The following is a 26,548-nucleotide window of genomic DNA, read 5'->3' on the forward strand; positions in this document are numbered from 1 at the left end:
GCACTGGGTTTTATCTCAAAGAAGCTGCATTTTCCTCTTGAGGCAGAAAGCAGGAGGGCTGCACCAGTGCTGATCTGTGGCTGGCTGCGCTCCGGCTGCCTGTTTGCCATAGATGAGCACTTTGCAGTTCACTGTTCAACCCCTGAACTGAGCACAGCCTCACTACCTCCCCTAACCCAGAACCATTACAGGAAATTCATGTCCCAGTGCAGCAGTGGCCAGGGCCCAAGGCTGAGCCAGGGCTATGACGCTGTTAATGTCTAACAGGCATCTCCTCACCTCTGTAATACACAAGTCAGAAAGCACGTTTCTTCTTGCAGAGGCTTGTATGAAGAATAGCCCTGAGACAGCCACTTAACTCCTTTAACGACAATTACACACATTTATACTTCCTAGGCCTGCAAGAACAGCTACTGTCCAAGGCTACTTAGGGAAGCACCTATACAATCATAAGATAAGGAAGCTTCTTTTGACCCTGTGCCCACCCACATCCCCCAAGCCTTCCCACTTAGCACAACAGCCATCAGGAACACTCACCCTTGCAGGGCAGCAGCAGCATGAGCGCTTTGTTGCAATCAGGAATTCCTCTGCTCCACAGCAGCCCCACATGAGCTCTGCTGACTCCCACGGAATGGAACAGGCAGTGGGACGACGAGTCCCATGCTCACCTGGCCCATACAGCCGTGCCCTGACACAGCAGCTCCCCGAGGAACGGACACACACCGGTGACACACACACACGCGCTCTCGAATCTGCAGGGAGCGGCTCGCTCCTGCTCAGGCACAAACCCGGCGCTAAGCGCTGCTGGCACTGCCCCGTCCCATCGGCCCCATTTGGGCTCCGCGGTACAGAGGCATCCGCTGCCCTTCCCGAGAATCACAGAGACGTCGGGCAGCTCTGGAGCGCGGCGAGGAGAAGGGCCGGGACTCGCGAGCGCTGCAGCGCTCCCAGAGCCTTTGCTACAGTTACGATCTTCTCTGACTCGCAAGCAACTGCGGAGCAACACACCGGATTGCGGCTCCAGCCCCTGCGGTATCCGTTGAGGGACAGCTCTGACTGACACCCGAGAGGCTCTCGTGCATCCAAGATGTCAGACCTCATCCTCAAAGCCGGATCCGGAGAGGACTGCGGCCGCAGCGGGCTGGCAAGCCGCGATGCTGGTGGAAATGCACCGGGTCCGGCGTTGCTGAGTCACCGGAGCGGGGTAACCGCAGCCCGCACGGCTCTGCGGGGCTCGGCCCGCGCCCCCTCCCGCTCCCCAGCAGCAGCTGTCGCTGCCAGGCGGGACGGCCGCAATACCCGGCCCCGGGCGGGCCGAACCGCGCCGCGCTCCGGGGAGATGTCGGGGAGGAGGAGAGAGGTGCCGGCGGCGCGAGAAGAGGGAAGACGGAGGCTCGAGGGGATGCTGCCGGGGGGCGGCCCCCACCTGCTGCCGCCGTCGCCCCCTGGGCGCTCACCTTCCGTCGCATAGCTGTGGTCTCGCAGGAAACTGCTGTTGATCTTGCGGGTCTCAACGTCCTCCTCCATTGACGGCGGGCTGGCGGGCTCGGGGCGTCAGCAGCCGCAGCCGCGGATCCATCATCCCCCCCCGCGCCCTGCTCCGCGGCGGCCGGCCGCGAAATGCGGCGGCGTGGGGGGAGCGCAGGGGCGGTGGAGCCGCTGGCTCCTCCCATACGGCACCGCACGGCTCCGCGCCGCGCTGCAGGGCGTGCCCCGCTCCTCCCGCCCCGTCGGGTACGGCGCAGCTCGGGCGGGCGCAGCGGCTCCAGGATGCTCCTACCGCGGCGCAGCTCTCGCCTGAAGGAGAACCGGGACTGGGAACGCGGCCCCTCACGGCCCGAACCGCAGTGCGTTGGCGATCTGACCGCAGGCCCCTTTTCCGGCAGAAGAGAAGCCGCAGCGCGTCCCGAGCCACTGGGCTGACCGCGCCGCCAGCAGCGATACGGTGCGCACCCGGGGCTGCTCCAGGGGGGTTCGCCGTGCCTCAGCTGTGGAAAGCGATCGGACTGCGGGGCAGTTATGGCTGCGAGGGTCAACGCACTCCAGGGGAGCGGTGACACCACGAGGTGAACAGCACAAGCGCAGGAACCACTAGGAAACTGAGCGTCCTGCACCTCAGGGAACATTTCCAACAGGACAGGCTTTGTTCCGGACGTGGCACCCGGTGCACTCCAAAACGAGACAATCACCTATTGGGTGCATTTGGAGGGAATCAGCCTTGGCAGTGACTGAGCAGCTGTCAGACACAGAAATACACTAGAGGGTGATTTCCTCTGACTCCACCTCTGTTACTTGCTGCATCTGAACTCAGAAGTAGAACCCATACATGGTGTTGATATACAAGATATCCCCAGATGGGCAGTGATGCGTGCCCTGGGAACCAGCACGAGGGGACAGGCACACCTCCATGTCTCACACCAGAGCCACAACTGACACACAGCTTTCCTTCACCCCATCGCTGCCAAAGGAACACGGGCACATGAACACAGCCTGCGTCCTACCTGGGTGCCCACCTCCTGCAGCCCCTCAGTCCCTCCACAGAGCACAGTGCCACATCGGAGCATAACTGTTACTGTGATGGAGGGGAAACTTGGGATGCGGAGGGAGCAGTCGCAGATGTTGGGTGACACTGTAAAATACATTGCTGCACTGCAGTTTGATTTCTTCTCCTAACTGTAGTATAACTAGAATCTCATTGGCAAGGTGCAGCACTTTATAGCCAGCAGCATTCTGTTGGGATGGCCCTGCCTCCTGGGGAGGTGTTTATTTCAGGGGAGCACGGGAGACAGCTTCTTCTGGTGAGGAAGCTGAAGGACTCCATTGTGCACCTTGTGGGCAGGGCAGGGCCATGCCACGCAGCTGAAGAAGCTCACAGGTCCCCACACAAACAGGTCTGGCTCCTACCAGACCAGATACCCCAACCTTGTGCACTCCCAGGTCCTCAGCTGTCTGGCCCCCCCCAGGACCAGTTCTGACATGCTGTCACTTGGAGGCTGATAGCAGGTGTTGTAAAACTGCACTGTGGAGAACACCAGCACTTATTGCTGACCCTGGGCAGGACAAACCACACCTCTGCACTCGTGTTCTTATCCACATCCATTTTCTGTCTGCAAAGAGGAGCTAATGGTCCCACAGTAAAAGAGAGAAGGAAAAGAAAGATTAAATGCATATATATAGACACACAGATATCTGATGATCTCTACCTACTACGCTTGCTTGCCTGCAGGTAGGAACTTGCACCCTTTAAAGGATGCAATCTGACTCAAGTAATTCCAACTCCAGAAAAGAAAGATGAAGATAGATATTTTTGAATAACCAAATGTTAACTTCCTCCCTTCAAGCCTCAGATGGCAACTCTTGGTCAAAAGGCAGCACGCAGCTCAACCACAAGCTCCAGAAATGGTTGTAGATATTATTATTGAAACATAAGCACAAACCAGCACCTCCTTCCCTTTCTTTCCAGCAGGTTCTGCTTTCAATGTAGTTCCACTTCAACATGTGCCAGCTCCTTTCTACTTTATTAACTAGAAAAATTCTCCTCATTATGCATAATTACAAATTCATAAGTCCTGCAAAGTTTCTCAATATACTGTAATATACCTGCGAGCCACCTTTTTGTTATGCAATGTGCATAGGAGCTGCATCATGAAATCCATTTATTCTCAGCTTTTTAAAATCCAGGAACGAGCCTCCACAACATCTGAAAGCATCAGCTGTCCTAAGCAGGAACCCATTTGCAGATTAAATTCGCCAAAGGTCAGCTTGGAGCTGTCACTGTTTCCCAGGCTCCCAGGTGTCTCCACGTTCTGTACTTTGACATCTCCTGCAGAGCCAGGACACTTTCCACTCCACTGATTTTGCTTCAATTAGAATAGGCTCTGTGCATGGTTTTCTGCAGGACCTATGCAGCGTATTAATAATAACTGAATCAAGTCTGATTTGATTCTCAGTATGAAGCTCGCATGAAAAAACTTCCTTCACCGAATCTGTTTTTACCTTCACATCCATGAGTATTATTCTGTTTTCCTAATTGCTGGTATGTGTTAGAAAGGCATCTTTTTTTCTTTTAATTGTTTAATATATTATGAGGTAGCATTCCTTTTGAACCTCGAAGGTCTCTCTCCATTACCTTGGCTCTTTTCACTTTTGGAGGCCACGACTCATTTGAAAGTTCCTCCCCCTCTGATGTCACGCAGTGCACACCTATAGTCTCCATCCCGAATGACGCTTTGTGACAACAGATACCTTAAATGCAGCAGAGCTCATCCAGAGGATACCAGCACCACTGCAGCAATGCCCATTTTAACAATTGCCATCCTAGGGAACAAAGTCTCTCTCCCTTTGTACGTACAACAGTAGCTACAACTGAGCTAACGCAACTCCTTTTTTCAGTGTGAAACTGCTCTCTATTTTCATCTGTATTGCCAGAACTGCATGCCTAAGCACACTTGTGGCTGTGTATACTTTGGATACATTATTCATTTCCTCCATTAATTTTATCTTTCTTAGTTGAGGGACAATCACACTTCCTTTGGGAACTGTCTTCTATTCTGGCACACGAGCTGATCCGGCATATACTCATACATGTACCGCCTTAGGGTTCTCTGCTTAGCTCTTCTCATAGTTTGTTTTCCATTTCCTTGGGTCATTCTTAGCTAGCATCAGGATTTCCCTGAGGAACTGGTCATCTGCTGACTGAAAAAAGGTTATGCAGTTGGTTATCCACCTCATCCCTTACGGACATGGAACCATCTTATATCTATCAGTGACGCACCAAAAGCACAGGCAGAGTTACTTGTGAAGTCTGTCTCACTCCACATGTATACATACCATTTATACATATATATGCACACCTATATTATGAATTGAAAAGCTAACTAAGCAGGTGGAAATAACAATTGAATGCATTTAAATCAGAAAAAGAGATGCCGTTTGTGTGTCCCAAAGAGCAGACCTGGATCACCTACTGATTATTCCATAGCAACCCGCCTTGTATTTCTGCACCTGCAACACCTGCTGTCCTGCTGAGAGGGGCACAGACCAGCAGGCAGAGCAGTGAGCAGCACGGCAGCTTTGTGGCTCACACAGCCCAGCATGGGTTGCCAGCACTCAGCCTACTTGGCTCTGCTTGCCATCCATCCCTACCAGCCCGGCTTGTGCAAACAGGGACAGATCCCACCACCATGCACTGCTTCTGCCCATCCAGGCAGACACGGCCCACCTTCACACTCGGCCCACTGTCATTTAGCTCCCTGTAGCAAACTGCTTCCCTTGGCAGCGTTCCGACTCCAACCGCATCCTGCAGGCAGGACTGGGCCGATGCTGACCCTGCCTGTGTCAGTGGCACACAGCAGAAACGCACCATGCAAACTGCACTGCCCCCAGGATGTTTTGTATCCATGGGATCAAACACTGTTCCTTGGTTTTCTACAGAGGAGTTTGATTTCAAATGCAGCTTTTTGAAAGCCAAAACGTGTTTCTTTTTATCCAACCACTCCTGATAACACAACAGATACCCTAACTGTGAAACTGCAGTGCAAACAAAGCCCTTCCAGGGAAGACTTGTTACAAACTGCAGCTTCTATTCTGCAAATTATCTACCACTACAAACACATTTGTCTCTGCATTATTTCTAAACTACATTACTTCAGAACACATACAACACTCCCAGAACAGAATGAGACTATTTCTTTGAGGATCCAAGACTCCAACAATTTTAAAGGTTGTAATGCGACGAAAAATTCACATGTTCCTCACATCAGAGATATAATTAGCTTAAATAATTACTCAGTAAATAGGATTTCCCACGTCTAAAGATTAAGGCCACTTGTTATAGCATCAGTGTACCAGAACTCACTGAGAGCAGTTCATGCTAAGGAAAAAGCTTCTGCTTGAGAGCAGTGCTTCAGCTGAGGCCTCCTGTTGTGGTTGGGGCAATTTGCTGTCGTTGGCCTTTTTGTGTGTCTTAACTTTCCATACAATCCACCAAAAATGACAGCGGAGTGACAGAAAATGATTTGTGTTGGTTGGGTACCCAGGTCTGAGATCAGTAGAAAGGATGCAAGACAGTGCTGGAACATTGTTCACAGGGTAGCCATTACAGGAAGTCTAGAGCCTAATAACTAAATCTAGTGAGCACAGGGTGGAAAAATAAGGGCAACATTCCCCTATTGATTTATTTCCAGTTGATGAAAAAAAGTCATACTGTTAATTCCGATGTATTATGCAGCAATATAAATACAACAACATTTTAGATTTGGTCACTGTATAGAAGAACGTGTGAATTTGCATGTGCATTTGAGCAAAAGAAACACTGTAAAACTATACTAAAGATAGTTTGCTCATCCTCCCAACAGAAGCATGCTTCAGCTTCACGCACCCTTCATCCACTGCTCATGGGATGCAATGTGAACAGGCCTTTAGGGACCAGATGCTGTTGGTGTCCGTTCCAGTGAACAGCCCTCCAATAGCATCCTTCCTCATCATTCACCACCATCCTACTTTAAAAAGTCTGGTCATGGAGCCAAGGCTGAAAAACAATTCCACGGTGCAAAGACTGCAGTCACACACTTCAGCAGCTAAGAAAACTGGAAAGCTACCAAACAACCAACAGTCTGTAACCCAGTTATCCATCAGCTGCCTGACCAGAAGCACCACAGACGAGAAAATCAGGTTAGTTAGACCCAGAGAAAAGCTGAGTTTGTCAGGCAATGCATTTCTACAGAGCACTCAGAAGCTTCCCCTCACAACCTAGGATGAACATAGTCAGCATGACTATTTAAGATTTATTTCTATTAAATCAACACTAAATACACAAGATTTTGCATGGCTCCAAAGGTGGATGTTATTTGAAAGGACTTATGCTAATACAAGGCACCAACACATCATCATTTTGAATCATATATCCTAAACTGTGATTTCTCCACTGCCTTCATTTCGTTTGAATGAAATGGACTACACCAAAAAGTAATGAAATCACAGCATAAATCTAAGCAGGGCTGCCTACATCTTATAGCACAAGCACAGCCAGTTCTACAACACTGCAAACCCTTGCACTAGGATTATTACATAGGAATCATCCTGCTTGTGTTCAAATGTCATCTAACAGCAGAACTGAGCAGAATACTTGCATACAGCATGGCCATCCATATAAAACTGAAAGCACACGGGCTAATCAGCCAGACAGGATTAATTCCCCAAAGAAAACAATATTGCACGTCTGGCAGAGCAGCAGTTCTGACCTGCATTGGGATTAGTTTGTTCTGCAGTCATCGAAGGATGGCTCCCAACCATCGTGGTGGGAAGCTCAACGTCGGGTAAGGCAAAATAAAACAAGTGTTGGCTGCAATACTGGAAGCCAGACGATTCAGGAAGCCCAGATCAGCCACCTGCAGGCAGATCTCTGCGCTGACTGTTCTGAAATTCACAGCAGCCTGCACATTTTTAGTGACCCTTCGCAGAGCACCAGCGCACACTGCGCTCCCTCGTGCTCAACGCCAGCTCCTTCCTCACAGCTGACTTGACAGAAAGACACAAGTCTGCAGGCAACAAAAGTAAGTTTGAGATCCATTTGAGTGCTGGAAAGCAAGCCCAGCCCCACTCATGCTTCATTTCATGGGGAATGTATTTTAAGCACAGAACTATTTTGGTATGAGAAAAATCAACAAGTCATCATAACATACTCTGATTCATCACTTCTTTGGCACTGTAAAGCCACGCTGTTCTACAAGAATGGCAGGGTTGTCACAGGAGATGACAGCCGTGGCATTCAGCACGTGAATTTCCTGCCACAACACAGCTGAGTAAAGGGAGCAGGAATGGAAAGCACTTGAAAGGAAAGCAGTTCCGCCCATCCAGGGCTGCCCGTCGGCAGGGTAGAAACCACGCGATGCTCACATCACACCTACACATGCATCTCATCATTATCTCCTATAAAACTAAGCCCTTCAGATAATAATCTCTCAGCTTAAATCACATTCGTATTTGAAGTGTCTGTGTTTTGATGGAAGGCCGAGAAATGTTACGCTTTTCCTGTTCAACACTGCTTACATGAATGTGCTGCTGAAGTCAGATGGCAGTGCTCCTTCGCCATGACTCAGAGCCACAAAGAGGGAACAAAGTCAGCAAATCCAGCAGTCCATGGCTCCTCTTTACACCCAATTTCTACTTTTGGAAACCTCCAGGAGGAAAGACGGCATGCGAATGTTGGTCAAGGAAATAAATGCAATGAAAGAACATCGCAGAGACAGGATACAGATGGAGAATGCTTTAGGACATGGGCCAGGTCTGTGCTCTCCATTCACAGACACATTTTAACAAAACACAGCAATTGTGCTTCCAGATCAAAGTGAGCAAGGGTACCTTGGGAACAACAACAAGGGCACCATGAGGACCCTTGGAAGTTTGCACTGTTTCTCAAAACACTAACGCTGTAAAACTAATATTTGTATGCCACTGGTATTTACATCTACTCTACCTCGTCGTGTGGAAAACAAACCTGAAAAACTGTTAATTAATAAAAGATATCACGTCTTATTACCGTTTGTATAGTAATTACAAAAACCACAAATCCATCTGTTAAGTAGTCAGCAAACAAGACAAATGACTCTGTTCTGTTAAACAGATTATAAAATGCCTCAGGGAAGGAATCTAATAGCCCTGACCAACCACGAACCAACAGCCTGCTCTGCCACACGGGTTACAAGCAAGCACCAAGCGTGCGTGCTCTCACACAGATCTGCATTCTCAAAGGCATTTCCTGCACTGCACATACTAACAATGTGAGCAGTGAGGCCACATTCCGTGCAGAAGAGTCTATATTGAAACATACTGATGTGACCATTAAGATTTTATTGTCCCTCTGAAAAATTACTTCCTAAAACAGACAGCTATCTCCACCAAGATGAAACTGAAACAATATGCAAAGTAGCATTAAACCTAATTGCCCAATCCATATGGGAATGCAGTTACTTTAATCCAATTTAAGAAACAAAATTGATTCTATTCTTGTCATGTTTCCTAATGATTTCTGAACATTTGAAGGAAGAAAACACTCTTTCACGGGGAGTAATTGATTCATTTGTACGTTCTGTGGGCACTCAGCACAGCACCAAGGCAACAAAACACCGAGCATCTTGCTCTTCACGTGTTTGAAATTCTGTGCCAGTTGCTCCATGCCATGGCCACTCACCTAGAACAGTAACCACGCTGGCTAAAGAAAAAAGGCATTGGTGCATTTCAGGTGGTTATCCTGAGTTCACACAGACTAGAAACTCATTCAGCCTGGCCTGTAGCAGCACACACCAGAACTGCTGCAGAAAGATGCCCTAAGATAAGAGATTACACACTCAGCTTCTCCCAGACAAAGCACAGATGTCAGCTCCTATGAACACATGCCTTGCTCCATCTCCTGCAGCCCTCCTATCCAACTCCCCACCTAATCAAAGACCTGAACCCTATTTTATATCTATCCACACAGCCTCTCTGCTAAGGTCTGTTAGCAGACATTACTGTGCTTAATTTTTCCAACACTCACATTTATGAGAATAAAGTGCCAAGAGTATGACAGCAACATCTTCCTCACTCCTGCCCTCAAATAATGCATCAAAAAGATGTGGCTGTGACATTCCATCAAACCTACTTTCCTTGGCCACCTCAGTCACACAAGTGAAATTTCATCAGGGGCTGAACTGCCCTTGGAAAGCAGCAGGGGAGCAGCTGTCTGTGTGCAGGCAGCAGAACGAGCTCAGCAGTGATGCTGAGGACACACAGCAGCTGCTCCAGCCCAGCAAGAAACCACATACGGTGTGGAGAATGCAGCCCCAAAACCACACGGGATGGGGAGCCCCTCCCCGACCATTCTGCTAACCATTCCTGTGAAAATTCTGTAAGTACTTCGTTCCAGACTAAGACAACAAAGGGAATAAGAAAAACAAACATCCATCGTGATAGAACACTGCATTTGAATACAAAACACATCCACAAGAAGCACCAGGTCCTGACCTCATCCCCATTTGCAGTTATTTTTCTATTCTCTAGCTTCTTAATGCACAATGCCTTCATAATGACGTTGTGCAGATTAATTAGGTAATGTTTTAAAAGCCTTTTTGATGCCATTTAGTGCTAAATGTCTTCATTATGCAGGTGGGCAGAGAAGCTGGAATAGGCACAAGGGGAAGATATTTGTGGCAGAGATCAGACAGCATGGTGGAAGAACCAGGCTGAATTGCACTGAGCTCAGATACACGGGAAGAGAAATAAACTGGTAAGGACTGAGTCCTGAGAGCCATGGAGCATCTGCTGCTCCCTGCACAGCCAGGGAGGCCACAGGCATTCCACAGACACAACCATGACTGTTCAGTGCTTACAGGAATGCAGCCCATAAGAAACAGAGCAATGCACGCCAAAAATCACACGCAGCTGTACACACCTACACTGAAGAACATCTGATGAAGACCAGGAGTCCCATCTCACATCCATCCCATGCAGCACTGCACCACACTGAGTACAGCCACATGTCTTTGCATCCCTCTCCCCTGCACACCCGCAGCCTTCTATGCAGACTCAGGTCACCTCAGCTCCACACTGAGGACATCAGAGGGAAATTCTTAAGAGAGAGAGTGGTAAGGTGCTGGAACTGCTGCCCAGAGAGGTCATGGATGCCCTGTCCCTGCAGGTGTTCAAGGCCAGACTGGATGGGGCCCTGGGCAGCCTGGTCTGGTATTACCGGTGGCCCTGTGGCAGGAGGGTTGGAGATTCATGATCCTTGAGGTCCTTCCAACCCTGGCCATACTGTGATTCTTCTTACACACAGACCCTGCTTGGCAGCAGCGGGGCTCCACCAGCACGCAGGGCCCTGGCACTGGGCACAGAGCTCCCTCCCTAGAAGCCAGACCATCGCATCTCCCCGGGCACCATGATGGCCTTCTCCCTCTGCCCACATCACAGAGTTGGTGTCTCTCACACCTCCAGCTCCCAGTCAAGTCCAGCAGAGTAGAAGTGACACGGATCCACGGGAATCCTGGTGAGACCTCAGGGACAGGCAGAAGGACCTGCTGCTGCAGGAACACGATGTCAGCACACTGGGGCCGTTGGTGGCTGCAGAAGGATGCCAACCAGCTGGCAAACTGCCTCCCATTGCACCGCCTCACATCAATCAGCCAGTGAGCATCACAGCCTCACACAGCTGCACCTGGGCTCCTCCCAGGGGTGAGATAACAGAAAACAATGTTTTGTTATCCCCAGTGACTACTTTGTTGTTGTTACAGCCTCCTGGGCCCACAGCATCACATATCCTGGAAGGAGGAACAGGAATCACTTAGAAACACACAAAGGTCTGTCTCAACTCTCATGAGCCCCTCTTCAGTGTGCAGGAGGATGCTGAGGGGCAGCAGCACTCACTGACCTCCCAAGTACCTGGACACAGAACCAGCACAGTGCAAAGCAGGGGCGCTCCACTGCCCACCCCCCACTGCTGCAGCGCTGTCCCAAAGCCCAGTGCCAGGCACCAGTGCTGCACCACCCTCAGGGAACACCAAAAGCCTGAAGTATGGGCTCAGATAATGAAGTACAAAGAAATCACCCCAAATGCATTCTCTCTCTCTCATCTTTGACTCTCTACCTCTTAAAAGACAAAACTCTGTGTATTAAAGAGAGACTTCAAGCTGAGTTCCTAATGGCACCCTAACATCTGTCAGTGCCTCGTGCACTTTTCCACACTGAAAGTGCTCTGAGAGCATCACCATTCAGACAGAAATGCATCTGATTGCTTTCTATGGCAACAAAAACACACTGCGCTGAGAGAATATAATTGCAACTATAAAGCTCTGTTTCTGCGAGAGCTGAAATAATCACCATCTTCTATAAATTCCCAAAGGCGATACAGAACAAAATAAAAACCTGTAAGAACATATATGAATAATGAAAATGTTTTTGTTTTCCTAAGAGGCCTTGAAATGGACAAAGGAAGGGAAAATACAAAGCAGATGCAACAGTCACAGCCAAGGAAAGATATTTTCAGCTCCTGAGTTACCACCACAAGAATGCGGGTGCACCATTCATCCCAGTGGAGAGAACAGACCCGTGCCTACCACCTATACGCCTGAATAGCAATGACTGAACCTGGCAGCCCCAGACTGGGGCACCATGCCAGCCTGTGAGCAGCACTCTGCTATCAGAGCTCCCCATCACCTCCCGCATGGGCAGAGTTTGTTATTTCTTGTACAGAAGAATCCAGACAGGGGCCTGCTGCTTTCCTCCTCTCCCACTGAAGCTCATTTCCATGTCTGGCACTCAGCAGGAACTGCTGCTGACACATCCAGAAGGGCTGGACTGTGTTTCAACTCCACAGGAGTAAAGACAAGCAAATAAACAGAATTTGATGCAAAGAAACAAAGCCTTAAGCTTGCTAGAAGGAGAAATAGTTTTTCATATACAGTATTTCGTTTTCGCACTATGCCCATCATTTTGGGCAAAGTATTCCCCCTTCCCCCTCACTAGAAACAATCCATATCTTTATGGCTGCACAAAACTCCGTTTGCCATTACAGAAATAACAGAGCAGGCAGGATTCCTGCACATGGAAGGATGCAGTGAGATTAGGGGGAAGCTGATACACCATTCCATCCAAAAAGTTGAAAACAGCTAAATCAGAGAACGCAATTACCGTAGAAAGCTCAGTCTCAACTTAGTATTCTCCTCTATGGGCAGCCTGGGCTAGTATTCAACATGGAGGTTGGTGGCCCTGCCTTTGGCAGGAGTCTGGAGCTTCATGATCCTTGAGGTCCCTTCCAACCTGGGCCCATTCTGTGATTCCATTGCCGTTAAACTAATGGCCTCTCTAATTAGAGACTGCTAGTTACACCAACAGTATTTGCATGCATATACACCATCACTGTGCCTATAGAGCACATACCAACCTGCAATATTAGCACTGTTTCAAGTGCAATTTATGTGTTCTTCTTCAGTGCAATTCAGAGCAGCTGCAGAGCTCCCACCTGCTGCTGCCCGACCGGCTCACCAGAGAAACAAACACGCGTGGTGCTGCACAGTGCATAAGGCCCATGGCAACATCCCCAGAAACGAACTAAGGAGAGCCGGTGCCTGTGGGATCCCTGCTGCCAAGGCTGTGAACGTGAAGCTGCCGCCAGGACTCGGCGCCGGCTCTGCACAGCGCGGCACGGAGCCGGGGAGCAGGACGCTGCTGGCCCCGCTCACACTGCCACCCTGCGGCGCTTCCCTTTCGCTGATGTTTAACGCCTGCTTAAAGCACTTCCATCGGCTGCCACACGAGCGGCCCCTCGCTTTGCCTTTACCGCCTCCCCCGCGCTCCGCAGCACCTTCACCGAACACCGCGCTTCGTGCAGGGCGCCGCTGGAATTCCTTTCTGCGCTCACCGCAGAGGAAGCTGCTGTCTGGAGCACGCGAGGAAATAACCTTTTATTTCTCATATGCGTTAATCAAAAATACTCTAAATGCCAAAATCCAAGCCCAGAGGTGCCCCCGAGGCAAACAGCTCAGTTTTAAGGTGCCTTTGGTAGAGCTACGGTGTTAAAGATCCCCTAAAACTCTCTCCCTCGAGCTTAAGCTTTAACATCAGCTCGAACGTAAGTGAAAAAATGTTACGGCCTTCAGGGTCACCTCCAGAAAGGCAAAGCTTCAATGAAAACAAAGTTACAGTTGCCTCTGAGATCTGACACGCAGACACTGCTGTGCTATTTCGTAGCCTTGCTGAGAAAAGTCATCTGGAAATTAAAACCTGACTTTTAACTTAACAGGAAAGCCACATTTTGGCCTCTCAGTGACTGAAACTTGCAGGTAAATAGTCCATTTAAATGCCATTTTCATCACATAGTGTATTTTTCTTCCACTAAAACAGTATTCAATCTCCAGCTAAGCTCAGTTCTGTTAAGCTCCTAAAGCAGCAAATCGACATCCTTAAAGTCATCCCAGCAAAAGAGGCAAGTTGCTCCAGACTTCTCATACCACATCTTGTGCTGTGCAGCCTTTTGTAGCTCTACTTTGTCAAATAGTGACACTGAACAGAGACCACCCAGGACACACACCTGCAAAGCGTATTTTCATGTATTACACAAACCTGAATAGCAAGCAGAGCCCATGCACACCTGAGTGCAGGGTTGAGGTGCAGAAGGATGTCTGAGGCTCACCACAGCCCCAGGCAGCCCGAGTAGCACCACCTCACAGCAAGGCCAGCAGCTCTTGGCAGCAGCTGTGCTTTCTGCACAGACCCAGCTGCACACACAGGTGACAGAGCCAAAACTGAGATGCAGATCTGGGCTCAGGGAAACAGAGGCTGCTCTGCAGGAGACCAACAAGTTGCCATTTTACCAGGTGGCAGAGATCATAACTAATCTGTGTGCCATTGCCCTCTGCGCACGCTTCTGTAGCTTTTGAAGAAATGTGGAGGTGCTTTATGTTTAACCTCCCCACAGGAGGGACCCCAGCTGCGGAGGGAGGAGAGCTCACTGCCACACGCAGAGCTGCACGGACACAGGCTGGCAGACGAGCAGGGGCAGCACCCAGCTTGGGGTATAGCATGCCACGTCCTGGTGCTCCCCAGTTTGAGCCCTGTTGGCTCTGCCCTCCCTTGTGGGGAAGACACCGGGGACAAAGGCGCGCTGTCCTTGCAGGGAGTGGGGCTGTGCCCACCCTCACTGTGCGGCCCTGCCAGGCACTGCCCTGTGCCACCACACAGCTGCGGCTCAAGCAGAGCATTGCCTGGGAGCCAGCCATTGTCCAGAGGCCATGAAAGAAACATTCAAACGTGTCATATTTACCCCATCTATTCATTTAAATCTATTTATTCAGCTGCACGTTCAGCCCTCGAGCACTATGGCTGCAGACAGAGCGCAGTGGCTGCTCCGCACAGAGCACTCTGTGGGGTCCCTGCCCAGGGTCACGGCAGGCCCAGCTCTGCTGTTCCCATCTGCTGTCAGCTGGGATCTGTTACAGCAATGTCATCAGAGCAGCTCTGCTGGTCAGCAGTGCTGACAAGATACACAGAGCCTGCGAAGGATCCCAAGATGGACAACGAGCAGGAGGGCACTGCATGCACCAGCACAGCACAGCTCCAGCCCAGCATGGCAGCTCCCACACAGCCCTCCTCCGACCACCTCCCACCACAAGGCCTGGAGCTGTTCTGAGCTGCAGAGTGAAGCCCTCATCCTGGGAATACTTCTTAATTAATCTGATTGATGTTAACACAAAGATGCAACCAAGGACTGAAGATTCTCCCCAGAAGAAAGCAGATAAAACAGCAACAATCCTTCCAAAACATCATCATGCTATCTATTTCTTCCAGCCCTGGTCCAATACTCAGATCCCCAGGCAACATGGAAAATCCACACTTGTGCCAGTGATCCTACTGAGCGTAGCTCAGAATAGGTAAATCATTAACAATACCATCTCCCAGCAAAAAGTCAGCACTAATTCAATAGAAGGGCCAGATAGCAGCCAGCAGAGCAGCAACTGTAGCCAGGAGGATAACGTCATAAAGACAATAGAGACAGCAACTAATGAGACTCACACCCAGATGATGCCTTGTAATTGTACAGCAAACTCTTTGTTTTCCAGTTCTGCAGCTGTGATCCATGACTTTTTTCTGCACCCCAGACCACTTGTTGTTCTCTAACAAGTTACATTTTACCATTTCTCCCTTCACATCTGCATCTACAGCTGCTCAGATGAAGCATGGCAGGATTTCAAAACCCTTCGTTACCAGTGGCAGCTACTGCTCAACTGCACCACACAAAGCAAGCTGCACCATTCACGTGCTGCCTCGGTTTGGGGTACAGCTGATGTGGAAAGTCTCTTCCCCCTCCTCCCCCCACAACTTTCCAAGCAAACAGAGATCTATCCACAGTGCAGTGAAACATTGTTTTCTCCCCTCCACAAGAAAGAAAACCGGCCAGCACCAAAATTGCACATTAACAATACAGACCTCACGTTCGGCTTACTGAGCATGATCCCAAGGTACCTGCTCTGTAACCTCTTGCTGAAGTCCTCAGTTTAATCAACCTGCATTACTTGCACAAACAAAGAACGCACAGAGCTGAGCTGCAGCGTAATGCCACACTCCTGGTCAGCTCTTCAGGAAACACTGAGAGGTGCTGGTGCAGACAGATGCTGAGTTTATCCCCTGAGCCCACACACAGCACCAACTCAACTCCAACCTTCATCTCATTCTCATTAGAGTTAATGAAATAGTATAAAATCTTCAGCACCTATTTCTGAACTTAGTTTGAAAGCAGCAGTGATCAGTTCTCATTGTAGCATTCAGAATTTTAGCATTAAAGTATCAGAGCATTAAAGCATCACTCACATTCTGCGACACTAAAAACTGCATCTGCACCTTAACAACCCTGATCTCCTGGGCACATCAACAGGTTTAAGGGCGAGGAGTCTCAACTCAAGGACAATTAAATCTCAACTTCAGCTGAAGTATCCAAAATAACACTTGGTAGAGCAGCCAGCATTTCTCCTGGAAACACAGGACTACATTTCTGTGTTAGGTCTGGAAGAAAAACACACGCATGACCAAAGCTTTGTAACCGTGACCTCAGAGCTCTCACTTCCCTTCTTTGTGCTCGCTTCCTTGGCTGCAGGAAAGGACATTGTTTGTGTAATTCAAAGGCTTTTTCCTGAGCACTACTTAGCTCAGGGTTTAAACAATCATCCATATCCTTGAGTTGAACATGTTGCAGAAACAAAATTTGTTTTTGAAAAAAAGCAGTTATTGTGATCAGCCTGTTTGTGTTCACACTGCTCACACATCTTGTGTTCACACGTACTGAAGTGCTTTGTTGTGTAACACGTTCTCCAGGTGTATCATTGCTGCAGCTCCTCCACTGCTCCAAGCCAACCTAACACTAACATGAATACAGCTCCATCAAGGAACCATTTAACCCTTTTTCAGCACATAGAAACTATTAGAAGTCCACAGCGCATATTCTGTATCAAAGAAATATTTGGATTAATTTTCAGTTCACACGTCACCATGAAAACAACATAAATCCAAGTAGTTACTTTGCAATCTAAGTGAGAGATTGAGAAATGCTCTTCTACAGCAATACTCCACCCTCAAACAGCTCAGGAGTAGCAAACCAAGTCCAAAAAGTTACAGAATTTGAGCCAACAATGCAAACTCCTCATCTTCAGCCAAGCTACAGGCACTGCCTTTAGGGCCAGTGGAACACAAGTGTATGTTTCTGTGCATTTGAACAGGTCTGAATTCAAACACATCAAATTAAACACCTGTTTGAATGCTTCACTGAGCTGCCATTGAGGCTCAGCTTGCCAAAGCTCTGACAAAATCTGAGGATGCAGATGCTGCTCTGAACCCTGTCACGTGCACCAGCACGAGGAGGCTGGCACTTCAGGATGACATCGAGCACCAAGAGCTCAGTAGCAGTAACAAGTCACATTGCCACCAACATAGAGGTTAAAGGCGCCAGCTCCCCCCAGGTGAACCCTCTCCTTCTGATTCATTACCATAAACCAGCACATTCACAGGAAAGGTAACAATGCTGCAGCATTCTCATGGCATTAGAAGTGGGTGCAGAGGAAGATCTCTGCCAGGACAGCCACGTGTGTGGGGTGATGTGCAGACGCTGCTGCTGGGCTGGCAGTGGGAAGGACCTTCTCAGTCCTACAGGCTCAGCCCTCCTGCATCATCATCTGCTCGTGGAGCAGAGCCTGAAAGACCTGCCAAGGAAGCCACGTGCTGGGTGCAGGCCTGGGCAGCATCTGAATCCCATCACTGAATCACAGCTTCACCCACAGAAGTTCCATCATTTGTGAATGTCTGTGCCCCACTAGATCAAGCTACAGCTCCAAGTGCAGCTTTACCAGTCCAACAGTCCAGCACATCAGGCTCCTGCTCCTGCCAGACCCCACGCAGAGGATTCTTGTCTGCTCCATTGGCCCTTACAGCCACACAGGGGACTGAGAAAAGAACCTTCCTTGTGCCTGTTCTCACCTCAGTTCAGACAGCAATTAAGCCTGTAGTCACTCAAACCCTCCAGATCCCAGTTTCACCCACAGTTAAAGACACATCTGATAATTGGTATGAGAAGTTGCTCCATATAAGTTTCTTTTCTTTTTTCAAAGGGATGAGAACAGATAACACAACAATACAGTACTCCTTAACTTTTTTTTTCCTCCCAGTACTCCCCCATGACCTCTCCTAAAACAGCAATATCTTTCTCTGTTGCATAACTCATTTCAATAAAGCAATCCAAAAATTACTTATTTAGAATATCTTAAGTGCCTTTGGACAAAGTCAAAGCAAAAACAAAAGAAATGTTCAGAGAAGAGGTTTTCAAAGAAAGAACTCCAGAGTAACTAATGCTGGAATTAGTCTGAGTCATTCTAAGCAGATAAAATTATCCCAATAGATTTCAGAGTAATTTCTTTCTTAAAGCCCATCCTGCCTGTTTGAAGCAAAACATAGCAACCAAGAGAGACAGAACAGTCCAACCTGGAGTCTATCGCCCTGTCCTTCCCGCCCAGCCCTTCCTCTGCGTATCTTAAACCTGACAACGTTCTCAGCCGAGCAGCAGAAGCCAAGGCAAGGTATTGCCTGCCACATCTCCTTGCAGCTACATCATGCTGTGCAGAGATTGAAGCCAATCATCCAAAAATAGCCATGACTGCACATCCCTACAGTAATTGTCTTGATAGGCATTTTGTTCATGGATGTGGTTGGTGTTTCATTCCATGTACAGCCTTGAAGCAGCCAAATTAGTATGCAGAAAGCTGACTGACAGGAAGGCTACTTTCCCTTATTGAGGAATCACCAGATGGCTGTAGTTTTCATGCCAGAATTCCCCTGCATGTCCACTGCTCACACTGCTCACTGTATCACATTCAATCACCACTCCTTCCTTCACTTTTTCAGGTTTATACATAAGCATACTTGAATGACCTCAAAGCAACATTGCCAGTACTGGTCCTTATCCACGTGTAACTTAAGAGCTTTGCCTCCTAATTTCTCCTCGATTCTGTGTCTTTGGTAGCACATGTACAGTTGGACATTGCTTCTCAACAAGCAGATTTATCCTCCACAACTGACTACAGCTGGGGAGCATGAGGGAAAGTGCTGCAACTCCACACAGGGAAGTTGGGAACAACTGAGCACGATTCACAAAACAGCTAACATTCATGCAGTCATCACATGGGATTATCAATCAGTATGAGAAAGGACTCCCTGTGGGAGAGCTCTCACTGAAGTCTCAGCAAAACACAGCCCTACTGCTCTCATTCCCACGTGCAAAACATGAAGTTCAAGCACTGTTCAGAGCATTACAATTAACTCAAATAGTTGCACAGCTGCTTTGCTGAGACCTGGAAACAGGCTTCCCTGAGTGAGGGGAAGAGCACAGACAAGCAAATACAGGATCTGCAAGATGTGCTGGGTTTTTTTTTCCTCACTTTTCTTCGGAGCGTACAGATGAAGCAAGCACTCCAGTCACAAACCACATAAACCTGTAAATCACGCAGGGCAACAACTAGAAAGTCTTCCCTTAAGCCAGACCTGCTGCTTGCTGGTTCACACAGTTAGCGCACACTTGGCACGTGCATTTACAGAATCAAAATCATTTTCTGCTACGCCTATCCAGCCTTTCCCCCCGCCTTTCGAGCCCTCTCCTGCCACATCACCCCGCTCCAGCCGCCGTCCCCGCGCCCCGCCTGGAGCGGCCGACTGCTGGGGCAGAGCGCCGCGCTGCAGCCGCGTCCCCCTCTCCGCCCCCCGCCGGTACCTTCCGTGTGGCAGCTGGAGGAGAGGATGGTGTTCGCAGGCCTGAAGATGTAAGGCAGGTAACGTGAAAAGCATTTCATCTTCCAAAAACGGTAATTAAAAAAAGGCGAGAAAAACATCTACAGCTTAAAAAAAACAAACCAACCAAACCTCTGAAAATAAAGGAAAACATGAAGCAAGCCCTCCTCACTCCACGAGGATCTCCCCCGTTTCCAGATAGCCTACATGGCGCAGGCAGGGGCTCGCCGCGGGGGCTGCCCCGCCGGCCCCGGCGCTGCCCGTCCCCATAACCGCCGGCCCGGCCGAGCGGCCCCGGCCCCGGGAGGAGCCCCGCGGGCGGAGCGGAGCTGAGCGGGACGCCCGGCCCGGCCGGCACCGGCGCGGCATTGGCTGGGCGCGGCCGGGCGGATCGCTGACTCAGCCGTCCTGCCGGGCCCGGCCGCTGCCCCTCCGCCGCCGAGCAGCAGAGGAGCCGCGATCGCTGCGGCCGCATGCGGCGGGGCGGGGGGAGCGCGGAGCCTGGCCGGCCATCGTGCTCTTAAACGCCGCCGCTCTCCCGGTGCAAAAGCAAAACGCGAATGAGATTTCCAAGGTAACGTCAGTTACGTGCTGCCTTCGGGGGTCAGAGCAGCAGAGTGGCTTTGCTCCCTCAGATTGCGGGTGGGGGACGGGGAGCAACCTGAAGGTTCACAGAGAGCACTGGGAAACAAAGCGTAACACACAGTCACAACGTATTTCGCCGTATTTCAGGTTATTCTAGAGAGGTACTCGTAATTCTGCCTTCCTAACACCCAGTTACACACACAGCATTTAGGCAGCAAAACAGAGCTCTCGTGGTTGGAGCTTAGGGCACAAATCTCACAATCCGAGTGCAATCCAAACCCTGCACCAGCTCTGTAGCACCACTCAGGTGCACATGATGGAAAGTATCAGCTTCAGGAGAGCAGACTGGAAGGGCATAGCATGACAAGTTGCCAGTCTAATCTCCCATTTTCCTGATGTTTAGGTACTCCATGGACAAGTTTCTGTTTTAGGACCATCTCACCCAACATTGCTGTGTCATGTGAGCACAAGATCAGTTTGCTGTTCAGTTTCATCATCTCCCTGCAGCCTCATTTGCATTGTCAGACAATGACAATATGACTGCATTTATACCAACAAGATGCAAAGCACCTATGGACTGAGGAGAGAAGCTTTTCACTGCACATTTGTCTCTTTATTAAAAAGATACTCTCTGGTCTTGTAAGGAAACTGCAGGTCTCACTGCAAACAAGGCAAAGCCATCCTGCTCACTACATCTGCATCACACAATAATACTTGATCAGCCACCTTCACTTGTGTACCTTAAATCCACCCCAGGAAATAAGGAGGCAGTATTTTACCAAGTACTCTTTATGGCAACTACCTGCATACGCTCATGCATGACTCACACAATGACATTATTCCACACTCTCATCTGGAAACATGAAACTACCTCTGAAACAAACAGTGCTGTTTATCTGGACCTGGAAGCCACATCCAGGCTCATCTGAGAAAGTGATAAATATTTCCTGTTGTAATTACAGAGGAAAGCTGGGTGTGGTGTGCGTAATTAAACCACATTACAGATGTGAAAACTGCACTTAGATTTCTCTGATGATCAAAGAGCCTCAGTTATCATCAGTGTTTTAGAACAACATCTGGAAAAGACTGTGCACAGCTAACTGCATGGATGGACAGATTTGGGAGCCAGAGAGATTTTAGAGAAAGCCCCAAAGCCGCATCATCTGAGAACAGTTCTGAAGGAAACATTCAACTTCTACAAAAAAACCCGTGTGCATGGCTCTTCTAGTTGCACCCTTCCCACACTGCTACGCCTGCATGTGCAGGAGGGCACAGGGAGGCAGCACACACATGGTTACCTGCAGGCAGTGTGACAGGGAGAAACGGCAGCAGGCGGCAGCACGCCGGTGTGCTGCTTTATTCAGGACAACCCAGAGCTGGGTCACCCCGCAGTGAATGAACCGCCTCGTACTTCGTGGGCTCTGAGGCAGCATTACCCTTCTGACTACGCAGGATTTGAGGTTTATAGAAGTTCCCATGGAGCTCTTGGCAGTTATCAAGTCCCAAACAAACTACTCCATCAGCACAATCTGCTGAAACTGAAGTGAGAAATCAGTTTAAGAGAGGTCTGTGCCCAGGCTGCCCTGTCTCACAGTCTGCTTCTTGGTGGTTCCACCTCTCCAATAAACACAGTTTGTTCCATTTAAAGACTTCAAAACAAGCAGTTTCTTTACTAACAATCAGCTGTGTCTGCTTCTTATGCAAGCATACCTGAGAAAGTTAATTCTTCTGGAATAAGGTCAGCCCATGCAGAGCTGCACAGTGACTTGCTTAAGGTTTACCAGGAAATTCATCATGGAACAGAAGCCACCACTGAGACCCACATGTAGAACAAATATGAGTGCCGTGCCTCTCTGCCATGCTCTGTATGGATGTGGGTATCTTCCACCAGTGCTGAAAAATAGGCACTTAAAGACAGACACAAACATTCCCTAAGAAGATTCATTCCACTTCATCATAGTCATGTAACAAAATAAAAAGCCTTCACCATCATTATTGTGGGCTGCACCTGTTTGAATACAGTCAGTTTTTATGTTCCATTGACAAATGGAATCTCACCTCGCATGCAGGGTTACACACCTGAGCTTAATTAGCAAGAAACACAGAAATGAAAACACACGGGAGCATAAAGCAGGCTCTGAGTCAGCTTGGTGAGCCCACAGACAGCCATTCAATATTGAAGGAGTAAACAGCCCCTCATTTGGAGCTACTGGTATCACTTGTGGACAATGGGGTGAACAGATCAGGCAGCTGTGATAAAACCTCAGGTGAGCTGGAAGCGGCTGTTGGTGGCAGAAGCCTGCTAGGACTGGGGGGTGTTCCAGCTGCACAGTATTCCAGACCCCAGGAAAAACATCTGACTGCAGTGAGGCCAACATAACTGAGCCACTCTCAAGGTGGTGTTTCTCCAGCAGGCAGCTTTGCTATATATGCTCACAGGGCAATTGTGACACCACATTCAAAGATAAAAAAAAGCAACCAACAAGAAAAGAACTGAATGATAGAGTCCATGAGTATCTCTGTGAGGGTTTATATGTGCAGGGAAAGGAACAAACACAGAATTATTCTCTACCGCAGCTTAGATCTAGAATAATAGCATTGCATCCAGCTTAAGGATGCTCTGCCTCACTGGAAGGTGCAGAACTCCATCAACATAACAGTAGCACCTCCTTTCAAATATAACTGCATGCATCCCATTAATAGCCAAAATTCAGACAGCTTGAATATTACCAAGATTTCTGAAGGTCAGAAATGTGCCATGAAGACTGGCATAGAACAAACAAGTTACAGATGAACTTCTGTTGAGCAGAAAGGGAGGTGTGATATAGGCACAAGTAGAACACATAACTCTTATTACACACATCTGAACACATACGTGCCTGTATTCACACACAAGCACAAACAAAACCAGCAAAACAGAACTCTTAGTCACACTGAGCCCATGTGCACCTGTTGATCAGACCTGACGAACCCAGACACCTTTTTGTCACTGGTTTCACAGCCTTATCTGTATCCCTCTTCTGCTCTCTGTCTCCTGAATACCCCAAGAAAAAGATTGCAGGTTCTTCCTATGTAATGTTATAACGTGATAGAACACACAGCAATGACAGTAGAGCAATAAAGCACCAGTCTGCAGCAGGTGAAGATACACTCAACACAGCTATAGACACCAAAACAATGGAAGAAAATCTGCTTACCCTTACAAGATCTCAGGACCTCCAGCAAAACACTCACACCTCCACTGCAGAGCCTTAAATGAGGGCTGGGGTGGGGTGGATCCCGGCTCCAGCCCTTCCATCACTCAGTACATTGCATGCAGCTGAGCCTTCCACCAGGTGCTCCATCACTGCTGCAGGCCATGACTTTGCACTGTCACTGCACCCTGCCATTGCGGCTCTGCGTTCCTTCAGCACTGAGTCTCAAATTTAAAAAATAAAAGCTTATGGTCTTCAGTTTGTGCCTGGCTACACTAAAAAAGGGAAAGTGAGTAAGAAGAGGAAACCTTGTGTTTCATTAATCAATGAACAAATGAATAATGGACCAACAAACAAGTGCTTCGGACCACTTGAAATGATTTCCTGATTATACAGTAAAAGCATGAAACTTTTGAAAATATTTTTGCAAAAAGCACCTTAGTAAGTGGAGCTGTGAGGAGCAGCACTTCTAGCAGCACCTTTCCATACCCTGCTGCATTTCTGGGCAAGCTCTTCCCCAGGCCGCTCTGTCAGAGGGATGAGATGCAGCCCATGCTGTCTGCGCAGCGCTGCCTGGCAGCAATGTGAGCACTGCCCTGCCCATGCACTTCCATCCCACCAGTCAGCACCCTTGTGTGGTTGTGCCTGTCTGGCGCATGGCGAGCCTGCAGCGGGTCCTCACAGAACAGTCTGTGCTCTCCAGCACATCCACAATTACACAGCAAATGCATGTGCAAGTGCAAAAGGTCTCTATGCTAACAGCAACTGCCTGCTCTGCACGTCAGAAAACAGAACTTCTCTGCTGCGTTTGGCCTCCCTGCAGCTCCAAAACACTGCACGTGCTGGGAGGACTAGAAGAGGCAGGTGGCACTCATTTGTCTGTGAGAGACAAAGTACAGAGGGGAACAAAATGTGAAGTAAAGGAGGAAAAGAATTGATGGATTAATAAGCAATGCAGTAAGAGAAAGCAAGATAGAAGAGTGAAACGGGAATAAGAAAATATAGGAGGAAGCCCAGTATGGAGCTGAGCACCAAATGGTCATCATAGGAGGAACAGGGCAGCATGAACACATTCAGTTTTAAGGGCAGGAGAAAGGAATGCATTAATTCCTTTCAGTTGCCCATGTGTTTGCAGTTCACGTGTTGGTTGAACGCTTGTGGATGGAAAAGTACCAAAGCGATTCATGAGCTCAGATCACCCTGAAAGCTGCAAGCTCCCCTAGCAGCTACCCTCAGCTCCTGAACCTCCCATACACCTGCACCAGCTCCTCCTTACCTTTGAAGATGCATGTATCTCATAGATACATATCTGTGTCTGTGCAATTAATTTTTAATGCCAGTACAAGAAAGGGCAGCAAGTCAATGTTATGTCACCCAGGAATGGAACCCAGCTGATTCTCAGGAAGGATGTTACGGTGGAGCAGTGTGTCACACACACTAAGACATTCAAGCAAATAAAAGCTCAAAAACAAGGAAACGTATTTCAGGTATTATTATGCTATTAAATAAGAATGCCCTCCAATTAAACCAACAGCTAATTTTGGTTACCACCCCCTCTACCATCTCTACACCAGGAAAGCAGGAGAGAAAAGAAGTGCGCCTTCTCTCTTCACCCACCAGCACCCAGGCAGCCCTGTGCAAGAAGTAGGTGACAAATGAGGACTTTGTGACTGCAGCCAACAAAAGGGGAAACTGAACCTACCTTCTGTCACCCCAACATCGATGGTTCCCTTCACCTGACTGAAGCACCACAGCACATCCTGCATGAGGTTTCCAAGTCCTGCCGAGGAAGCACATGCAGAATGAAGATGCGATGACTTTGGAATACAGGTTGCCCTTTCTCAAGAAAACACATACATACGTACACATAAACTGGCACAGGAATATCTACAGTCTCTGTGAAAATAAACTCACCTGGTATCATTCTCCCCCCAGCACGCAGGGTCAGTGTGGCAGTGCTGGCAGCATTGTGCCTGCCCTATGAATCGCCCGTCTGTGTGCTCTGTGCCATCTCAGGGCCAGTCCCAGAATGGTGCAGTCGGAGCCGTCCCCTCACATCACAGCAGCACACAGAGCAGTCAGGAGGCCCCGCAGTCACACTCTTTGTCACAGCCTCTCTCCATCAGAATACTAATGGCCCCAACCCTTCCCACCGCCGTTAAAGGGAGAGTCAAACAGAAAATGAGAACTTACTACTACCACTGACGTGGTATTTTTTCCAACTTAGGGCCCGTCTCATGGTGAGTGATTGCTAACAAACCCCATCAGAATGAAGTCACAGTACAGTACATCACACCATTACCAAAATCCCCTCGGAAGCAGAAGAGCACCGGAGTTGCTTTAAAAGAGTACTGGAGGCACGTCGACCAGAGGGCACACCAGCAAGATGCAGCTCTCAGCTGTTCTTGCTGCCATAGCAATACTCTGTTATAATATCAGAGAAATGAGGATTTTATCTACTGCTACCCCTCAGCTTATTGACAGCTCAGCAAAATTTCCCTTTTCACATCACACAAAAATTCCTCAGCCTCAGAGGACAACTTGCAGAGCATTTCCCAGAGCATTTCATCCTGGAGCACTTTTTGAACAAGAAGAAAGCAGCACAGTGGATCTGCAAAGGCAGGAAGTGCCATCATACCTGTATGACACACCAGGGAAACCTGGAACAGAAAATCTGAGCACCTTGCAGTGATCTCAGGCTCACGTGGGAGTCACACTGAGATACAGCCCAAACCTGATACTTCCCCCCAGAAGAAAAGGAACACCTGAGACAAGGAAGATAAGATGTGGTCCAAGATGGAACTGAGTTCCTCAGATTCTCCCATGGCCCATCCGTGCAGAAATCCATGAGATTTCTGTCTATTTTTGTTTAGTTTGATGACTGGGTTTTGTATATTAATAGCAGTCAATCTGTATCATGTATACATCAATGCATACATTAAAAGTGATCTGATCGCCCGGCGGTGCTGCAGCCC

At 48.7% G+C, this 26,548-nt stretch overlaps 1 protein-coding gene across 4 annotated transcripts in view; it reads right to left on the reverse strand.

The window, feature by feature from the left end:
• The window catches only part of PPP2R2B (protein phosphatase 2 regulatory subunit Bbeta), an 87,161-nt gene that overhangs the window by 40,695 nt on the left and 19,918 nt on the right, over positions 1-26,548 (reverse strand). The window contains exon 2 of one of the 4 annotated variants that reach the window (XM_052689375.1): positions 25,276-25,353. In XM_052689375.1, the coding sequence (XP_052545335.1) occupies positions 25,276-25,353 (78 nt within the window). Of the gene's footprint in view, positions 1-1,457; positions 1,636-19,777; positions 20,111-25,275; positions 25,375-26,548 lie in introns of those variants that run through there. The other 3 variants (XM_052689374.1, XM_052689372.1, XM_052689373.1) reach the window with 3 other exon arrangements.

This window comes from Tympanuchus pallidicinctus, unplaced genomic scaffold (genome assembly GCF_026119805.1).
Source record: "Tympanuchus pallidicinctus isolate F22 unplaced genomic scaffold, pur_lepc_1.0 scaffold25, whole genome shotgun sequence".
NCBI classification, from domain to species: domain Eukaryota; kingdom Metazoa; phylum Chordata; class Aves; order Galliformes; family Phasianidae; genus Tympanuchus; species Tympanuchus pallidicinctus.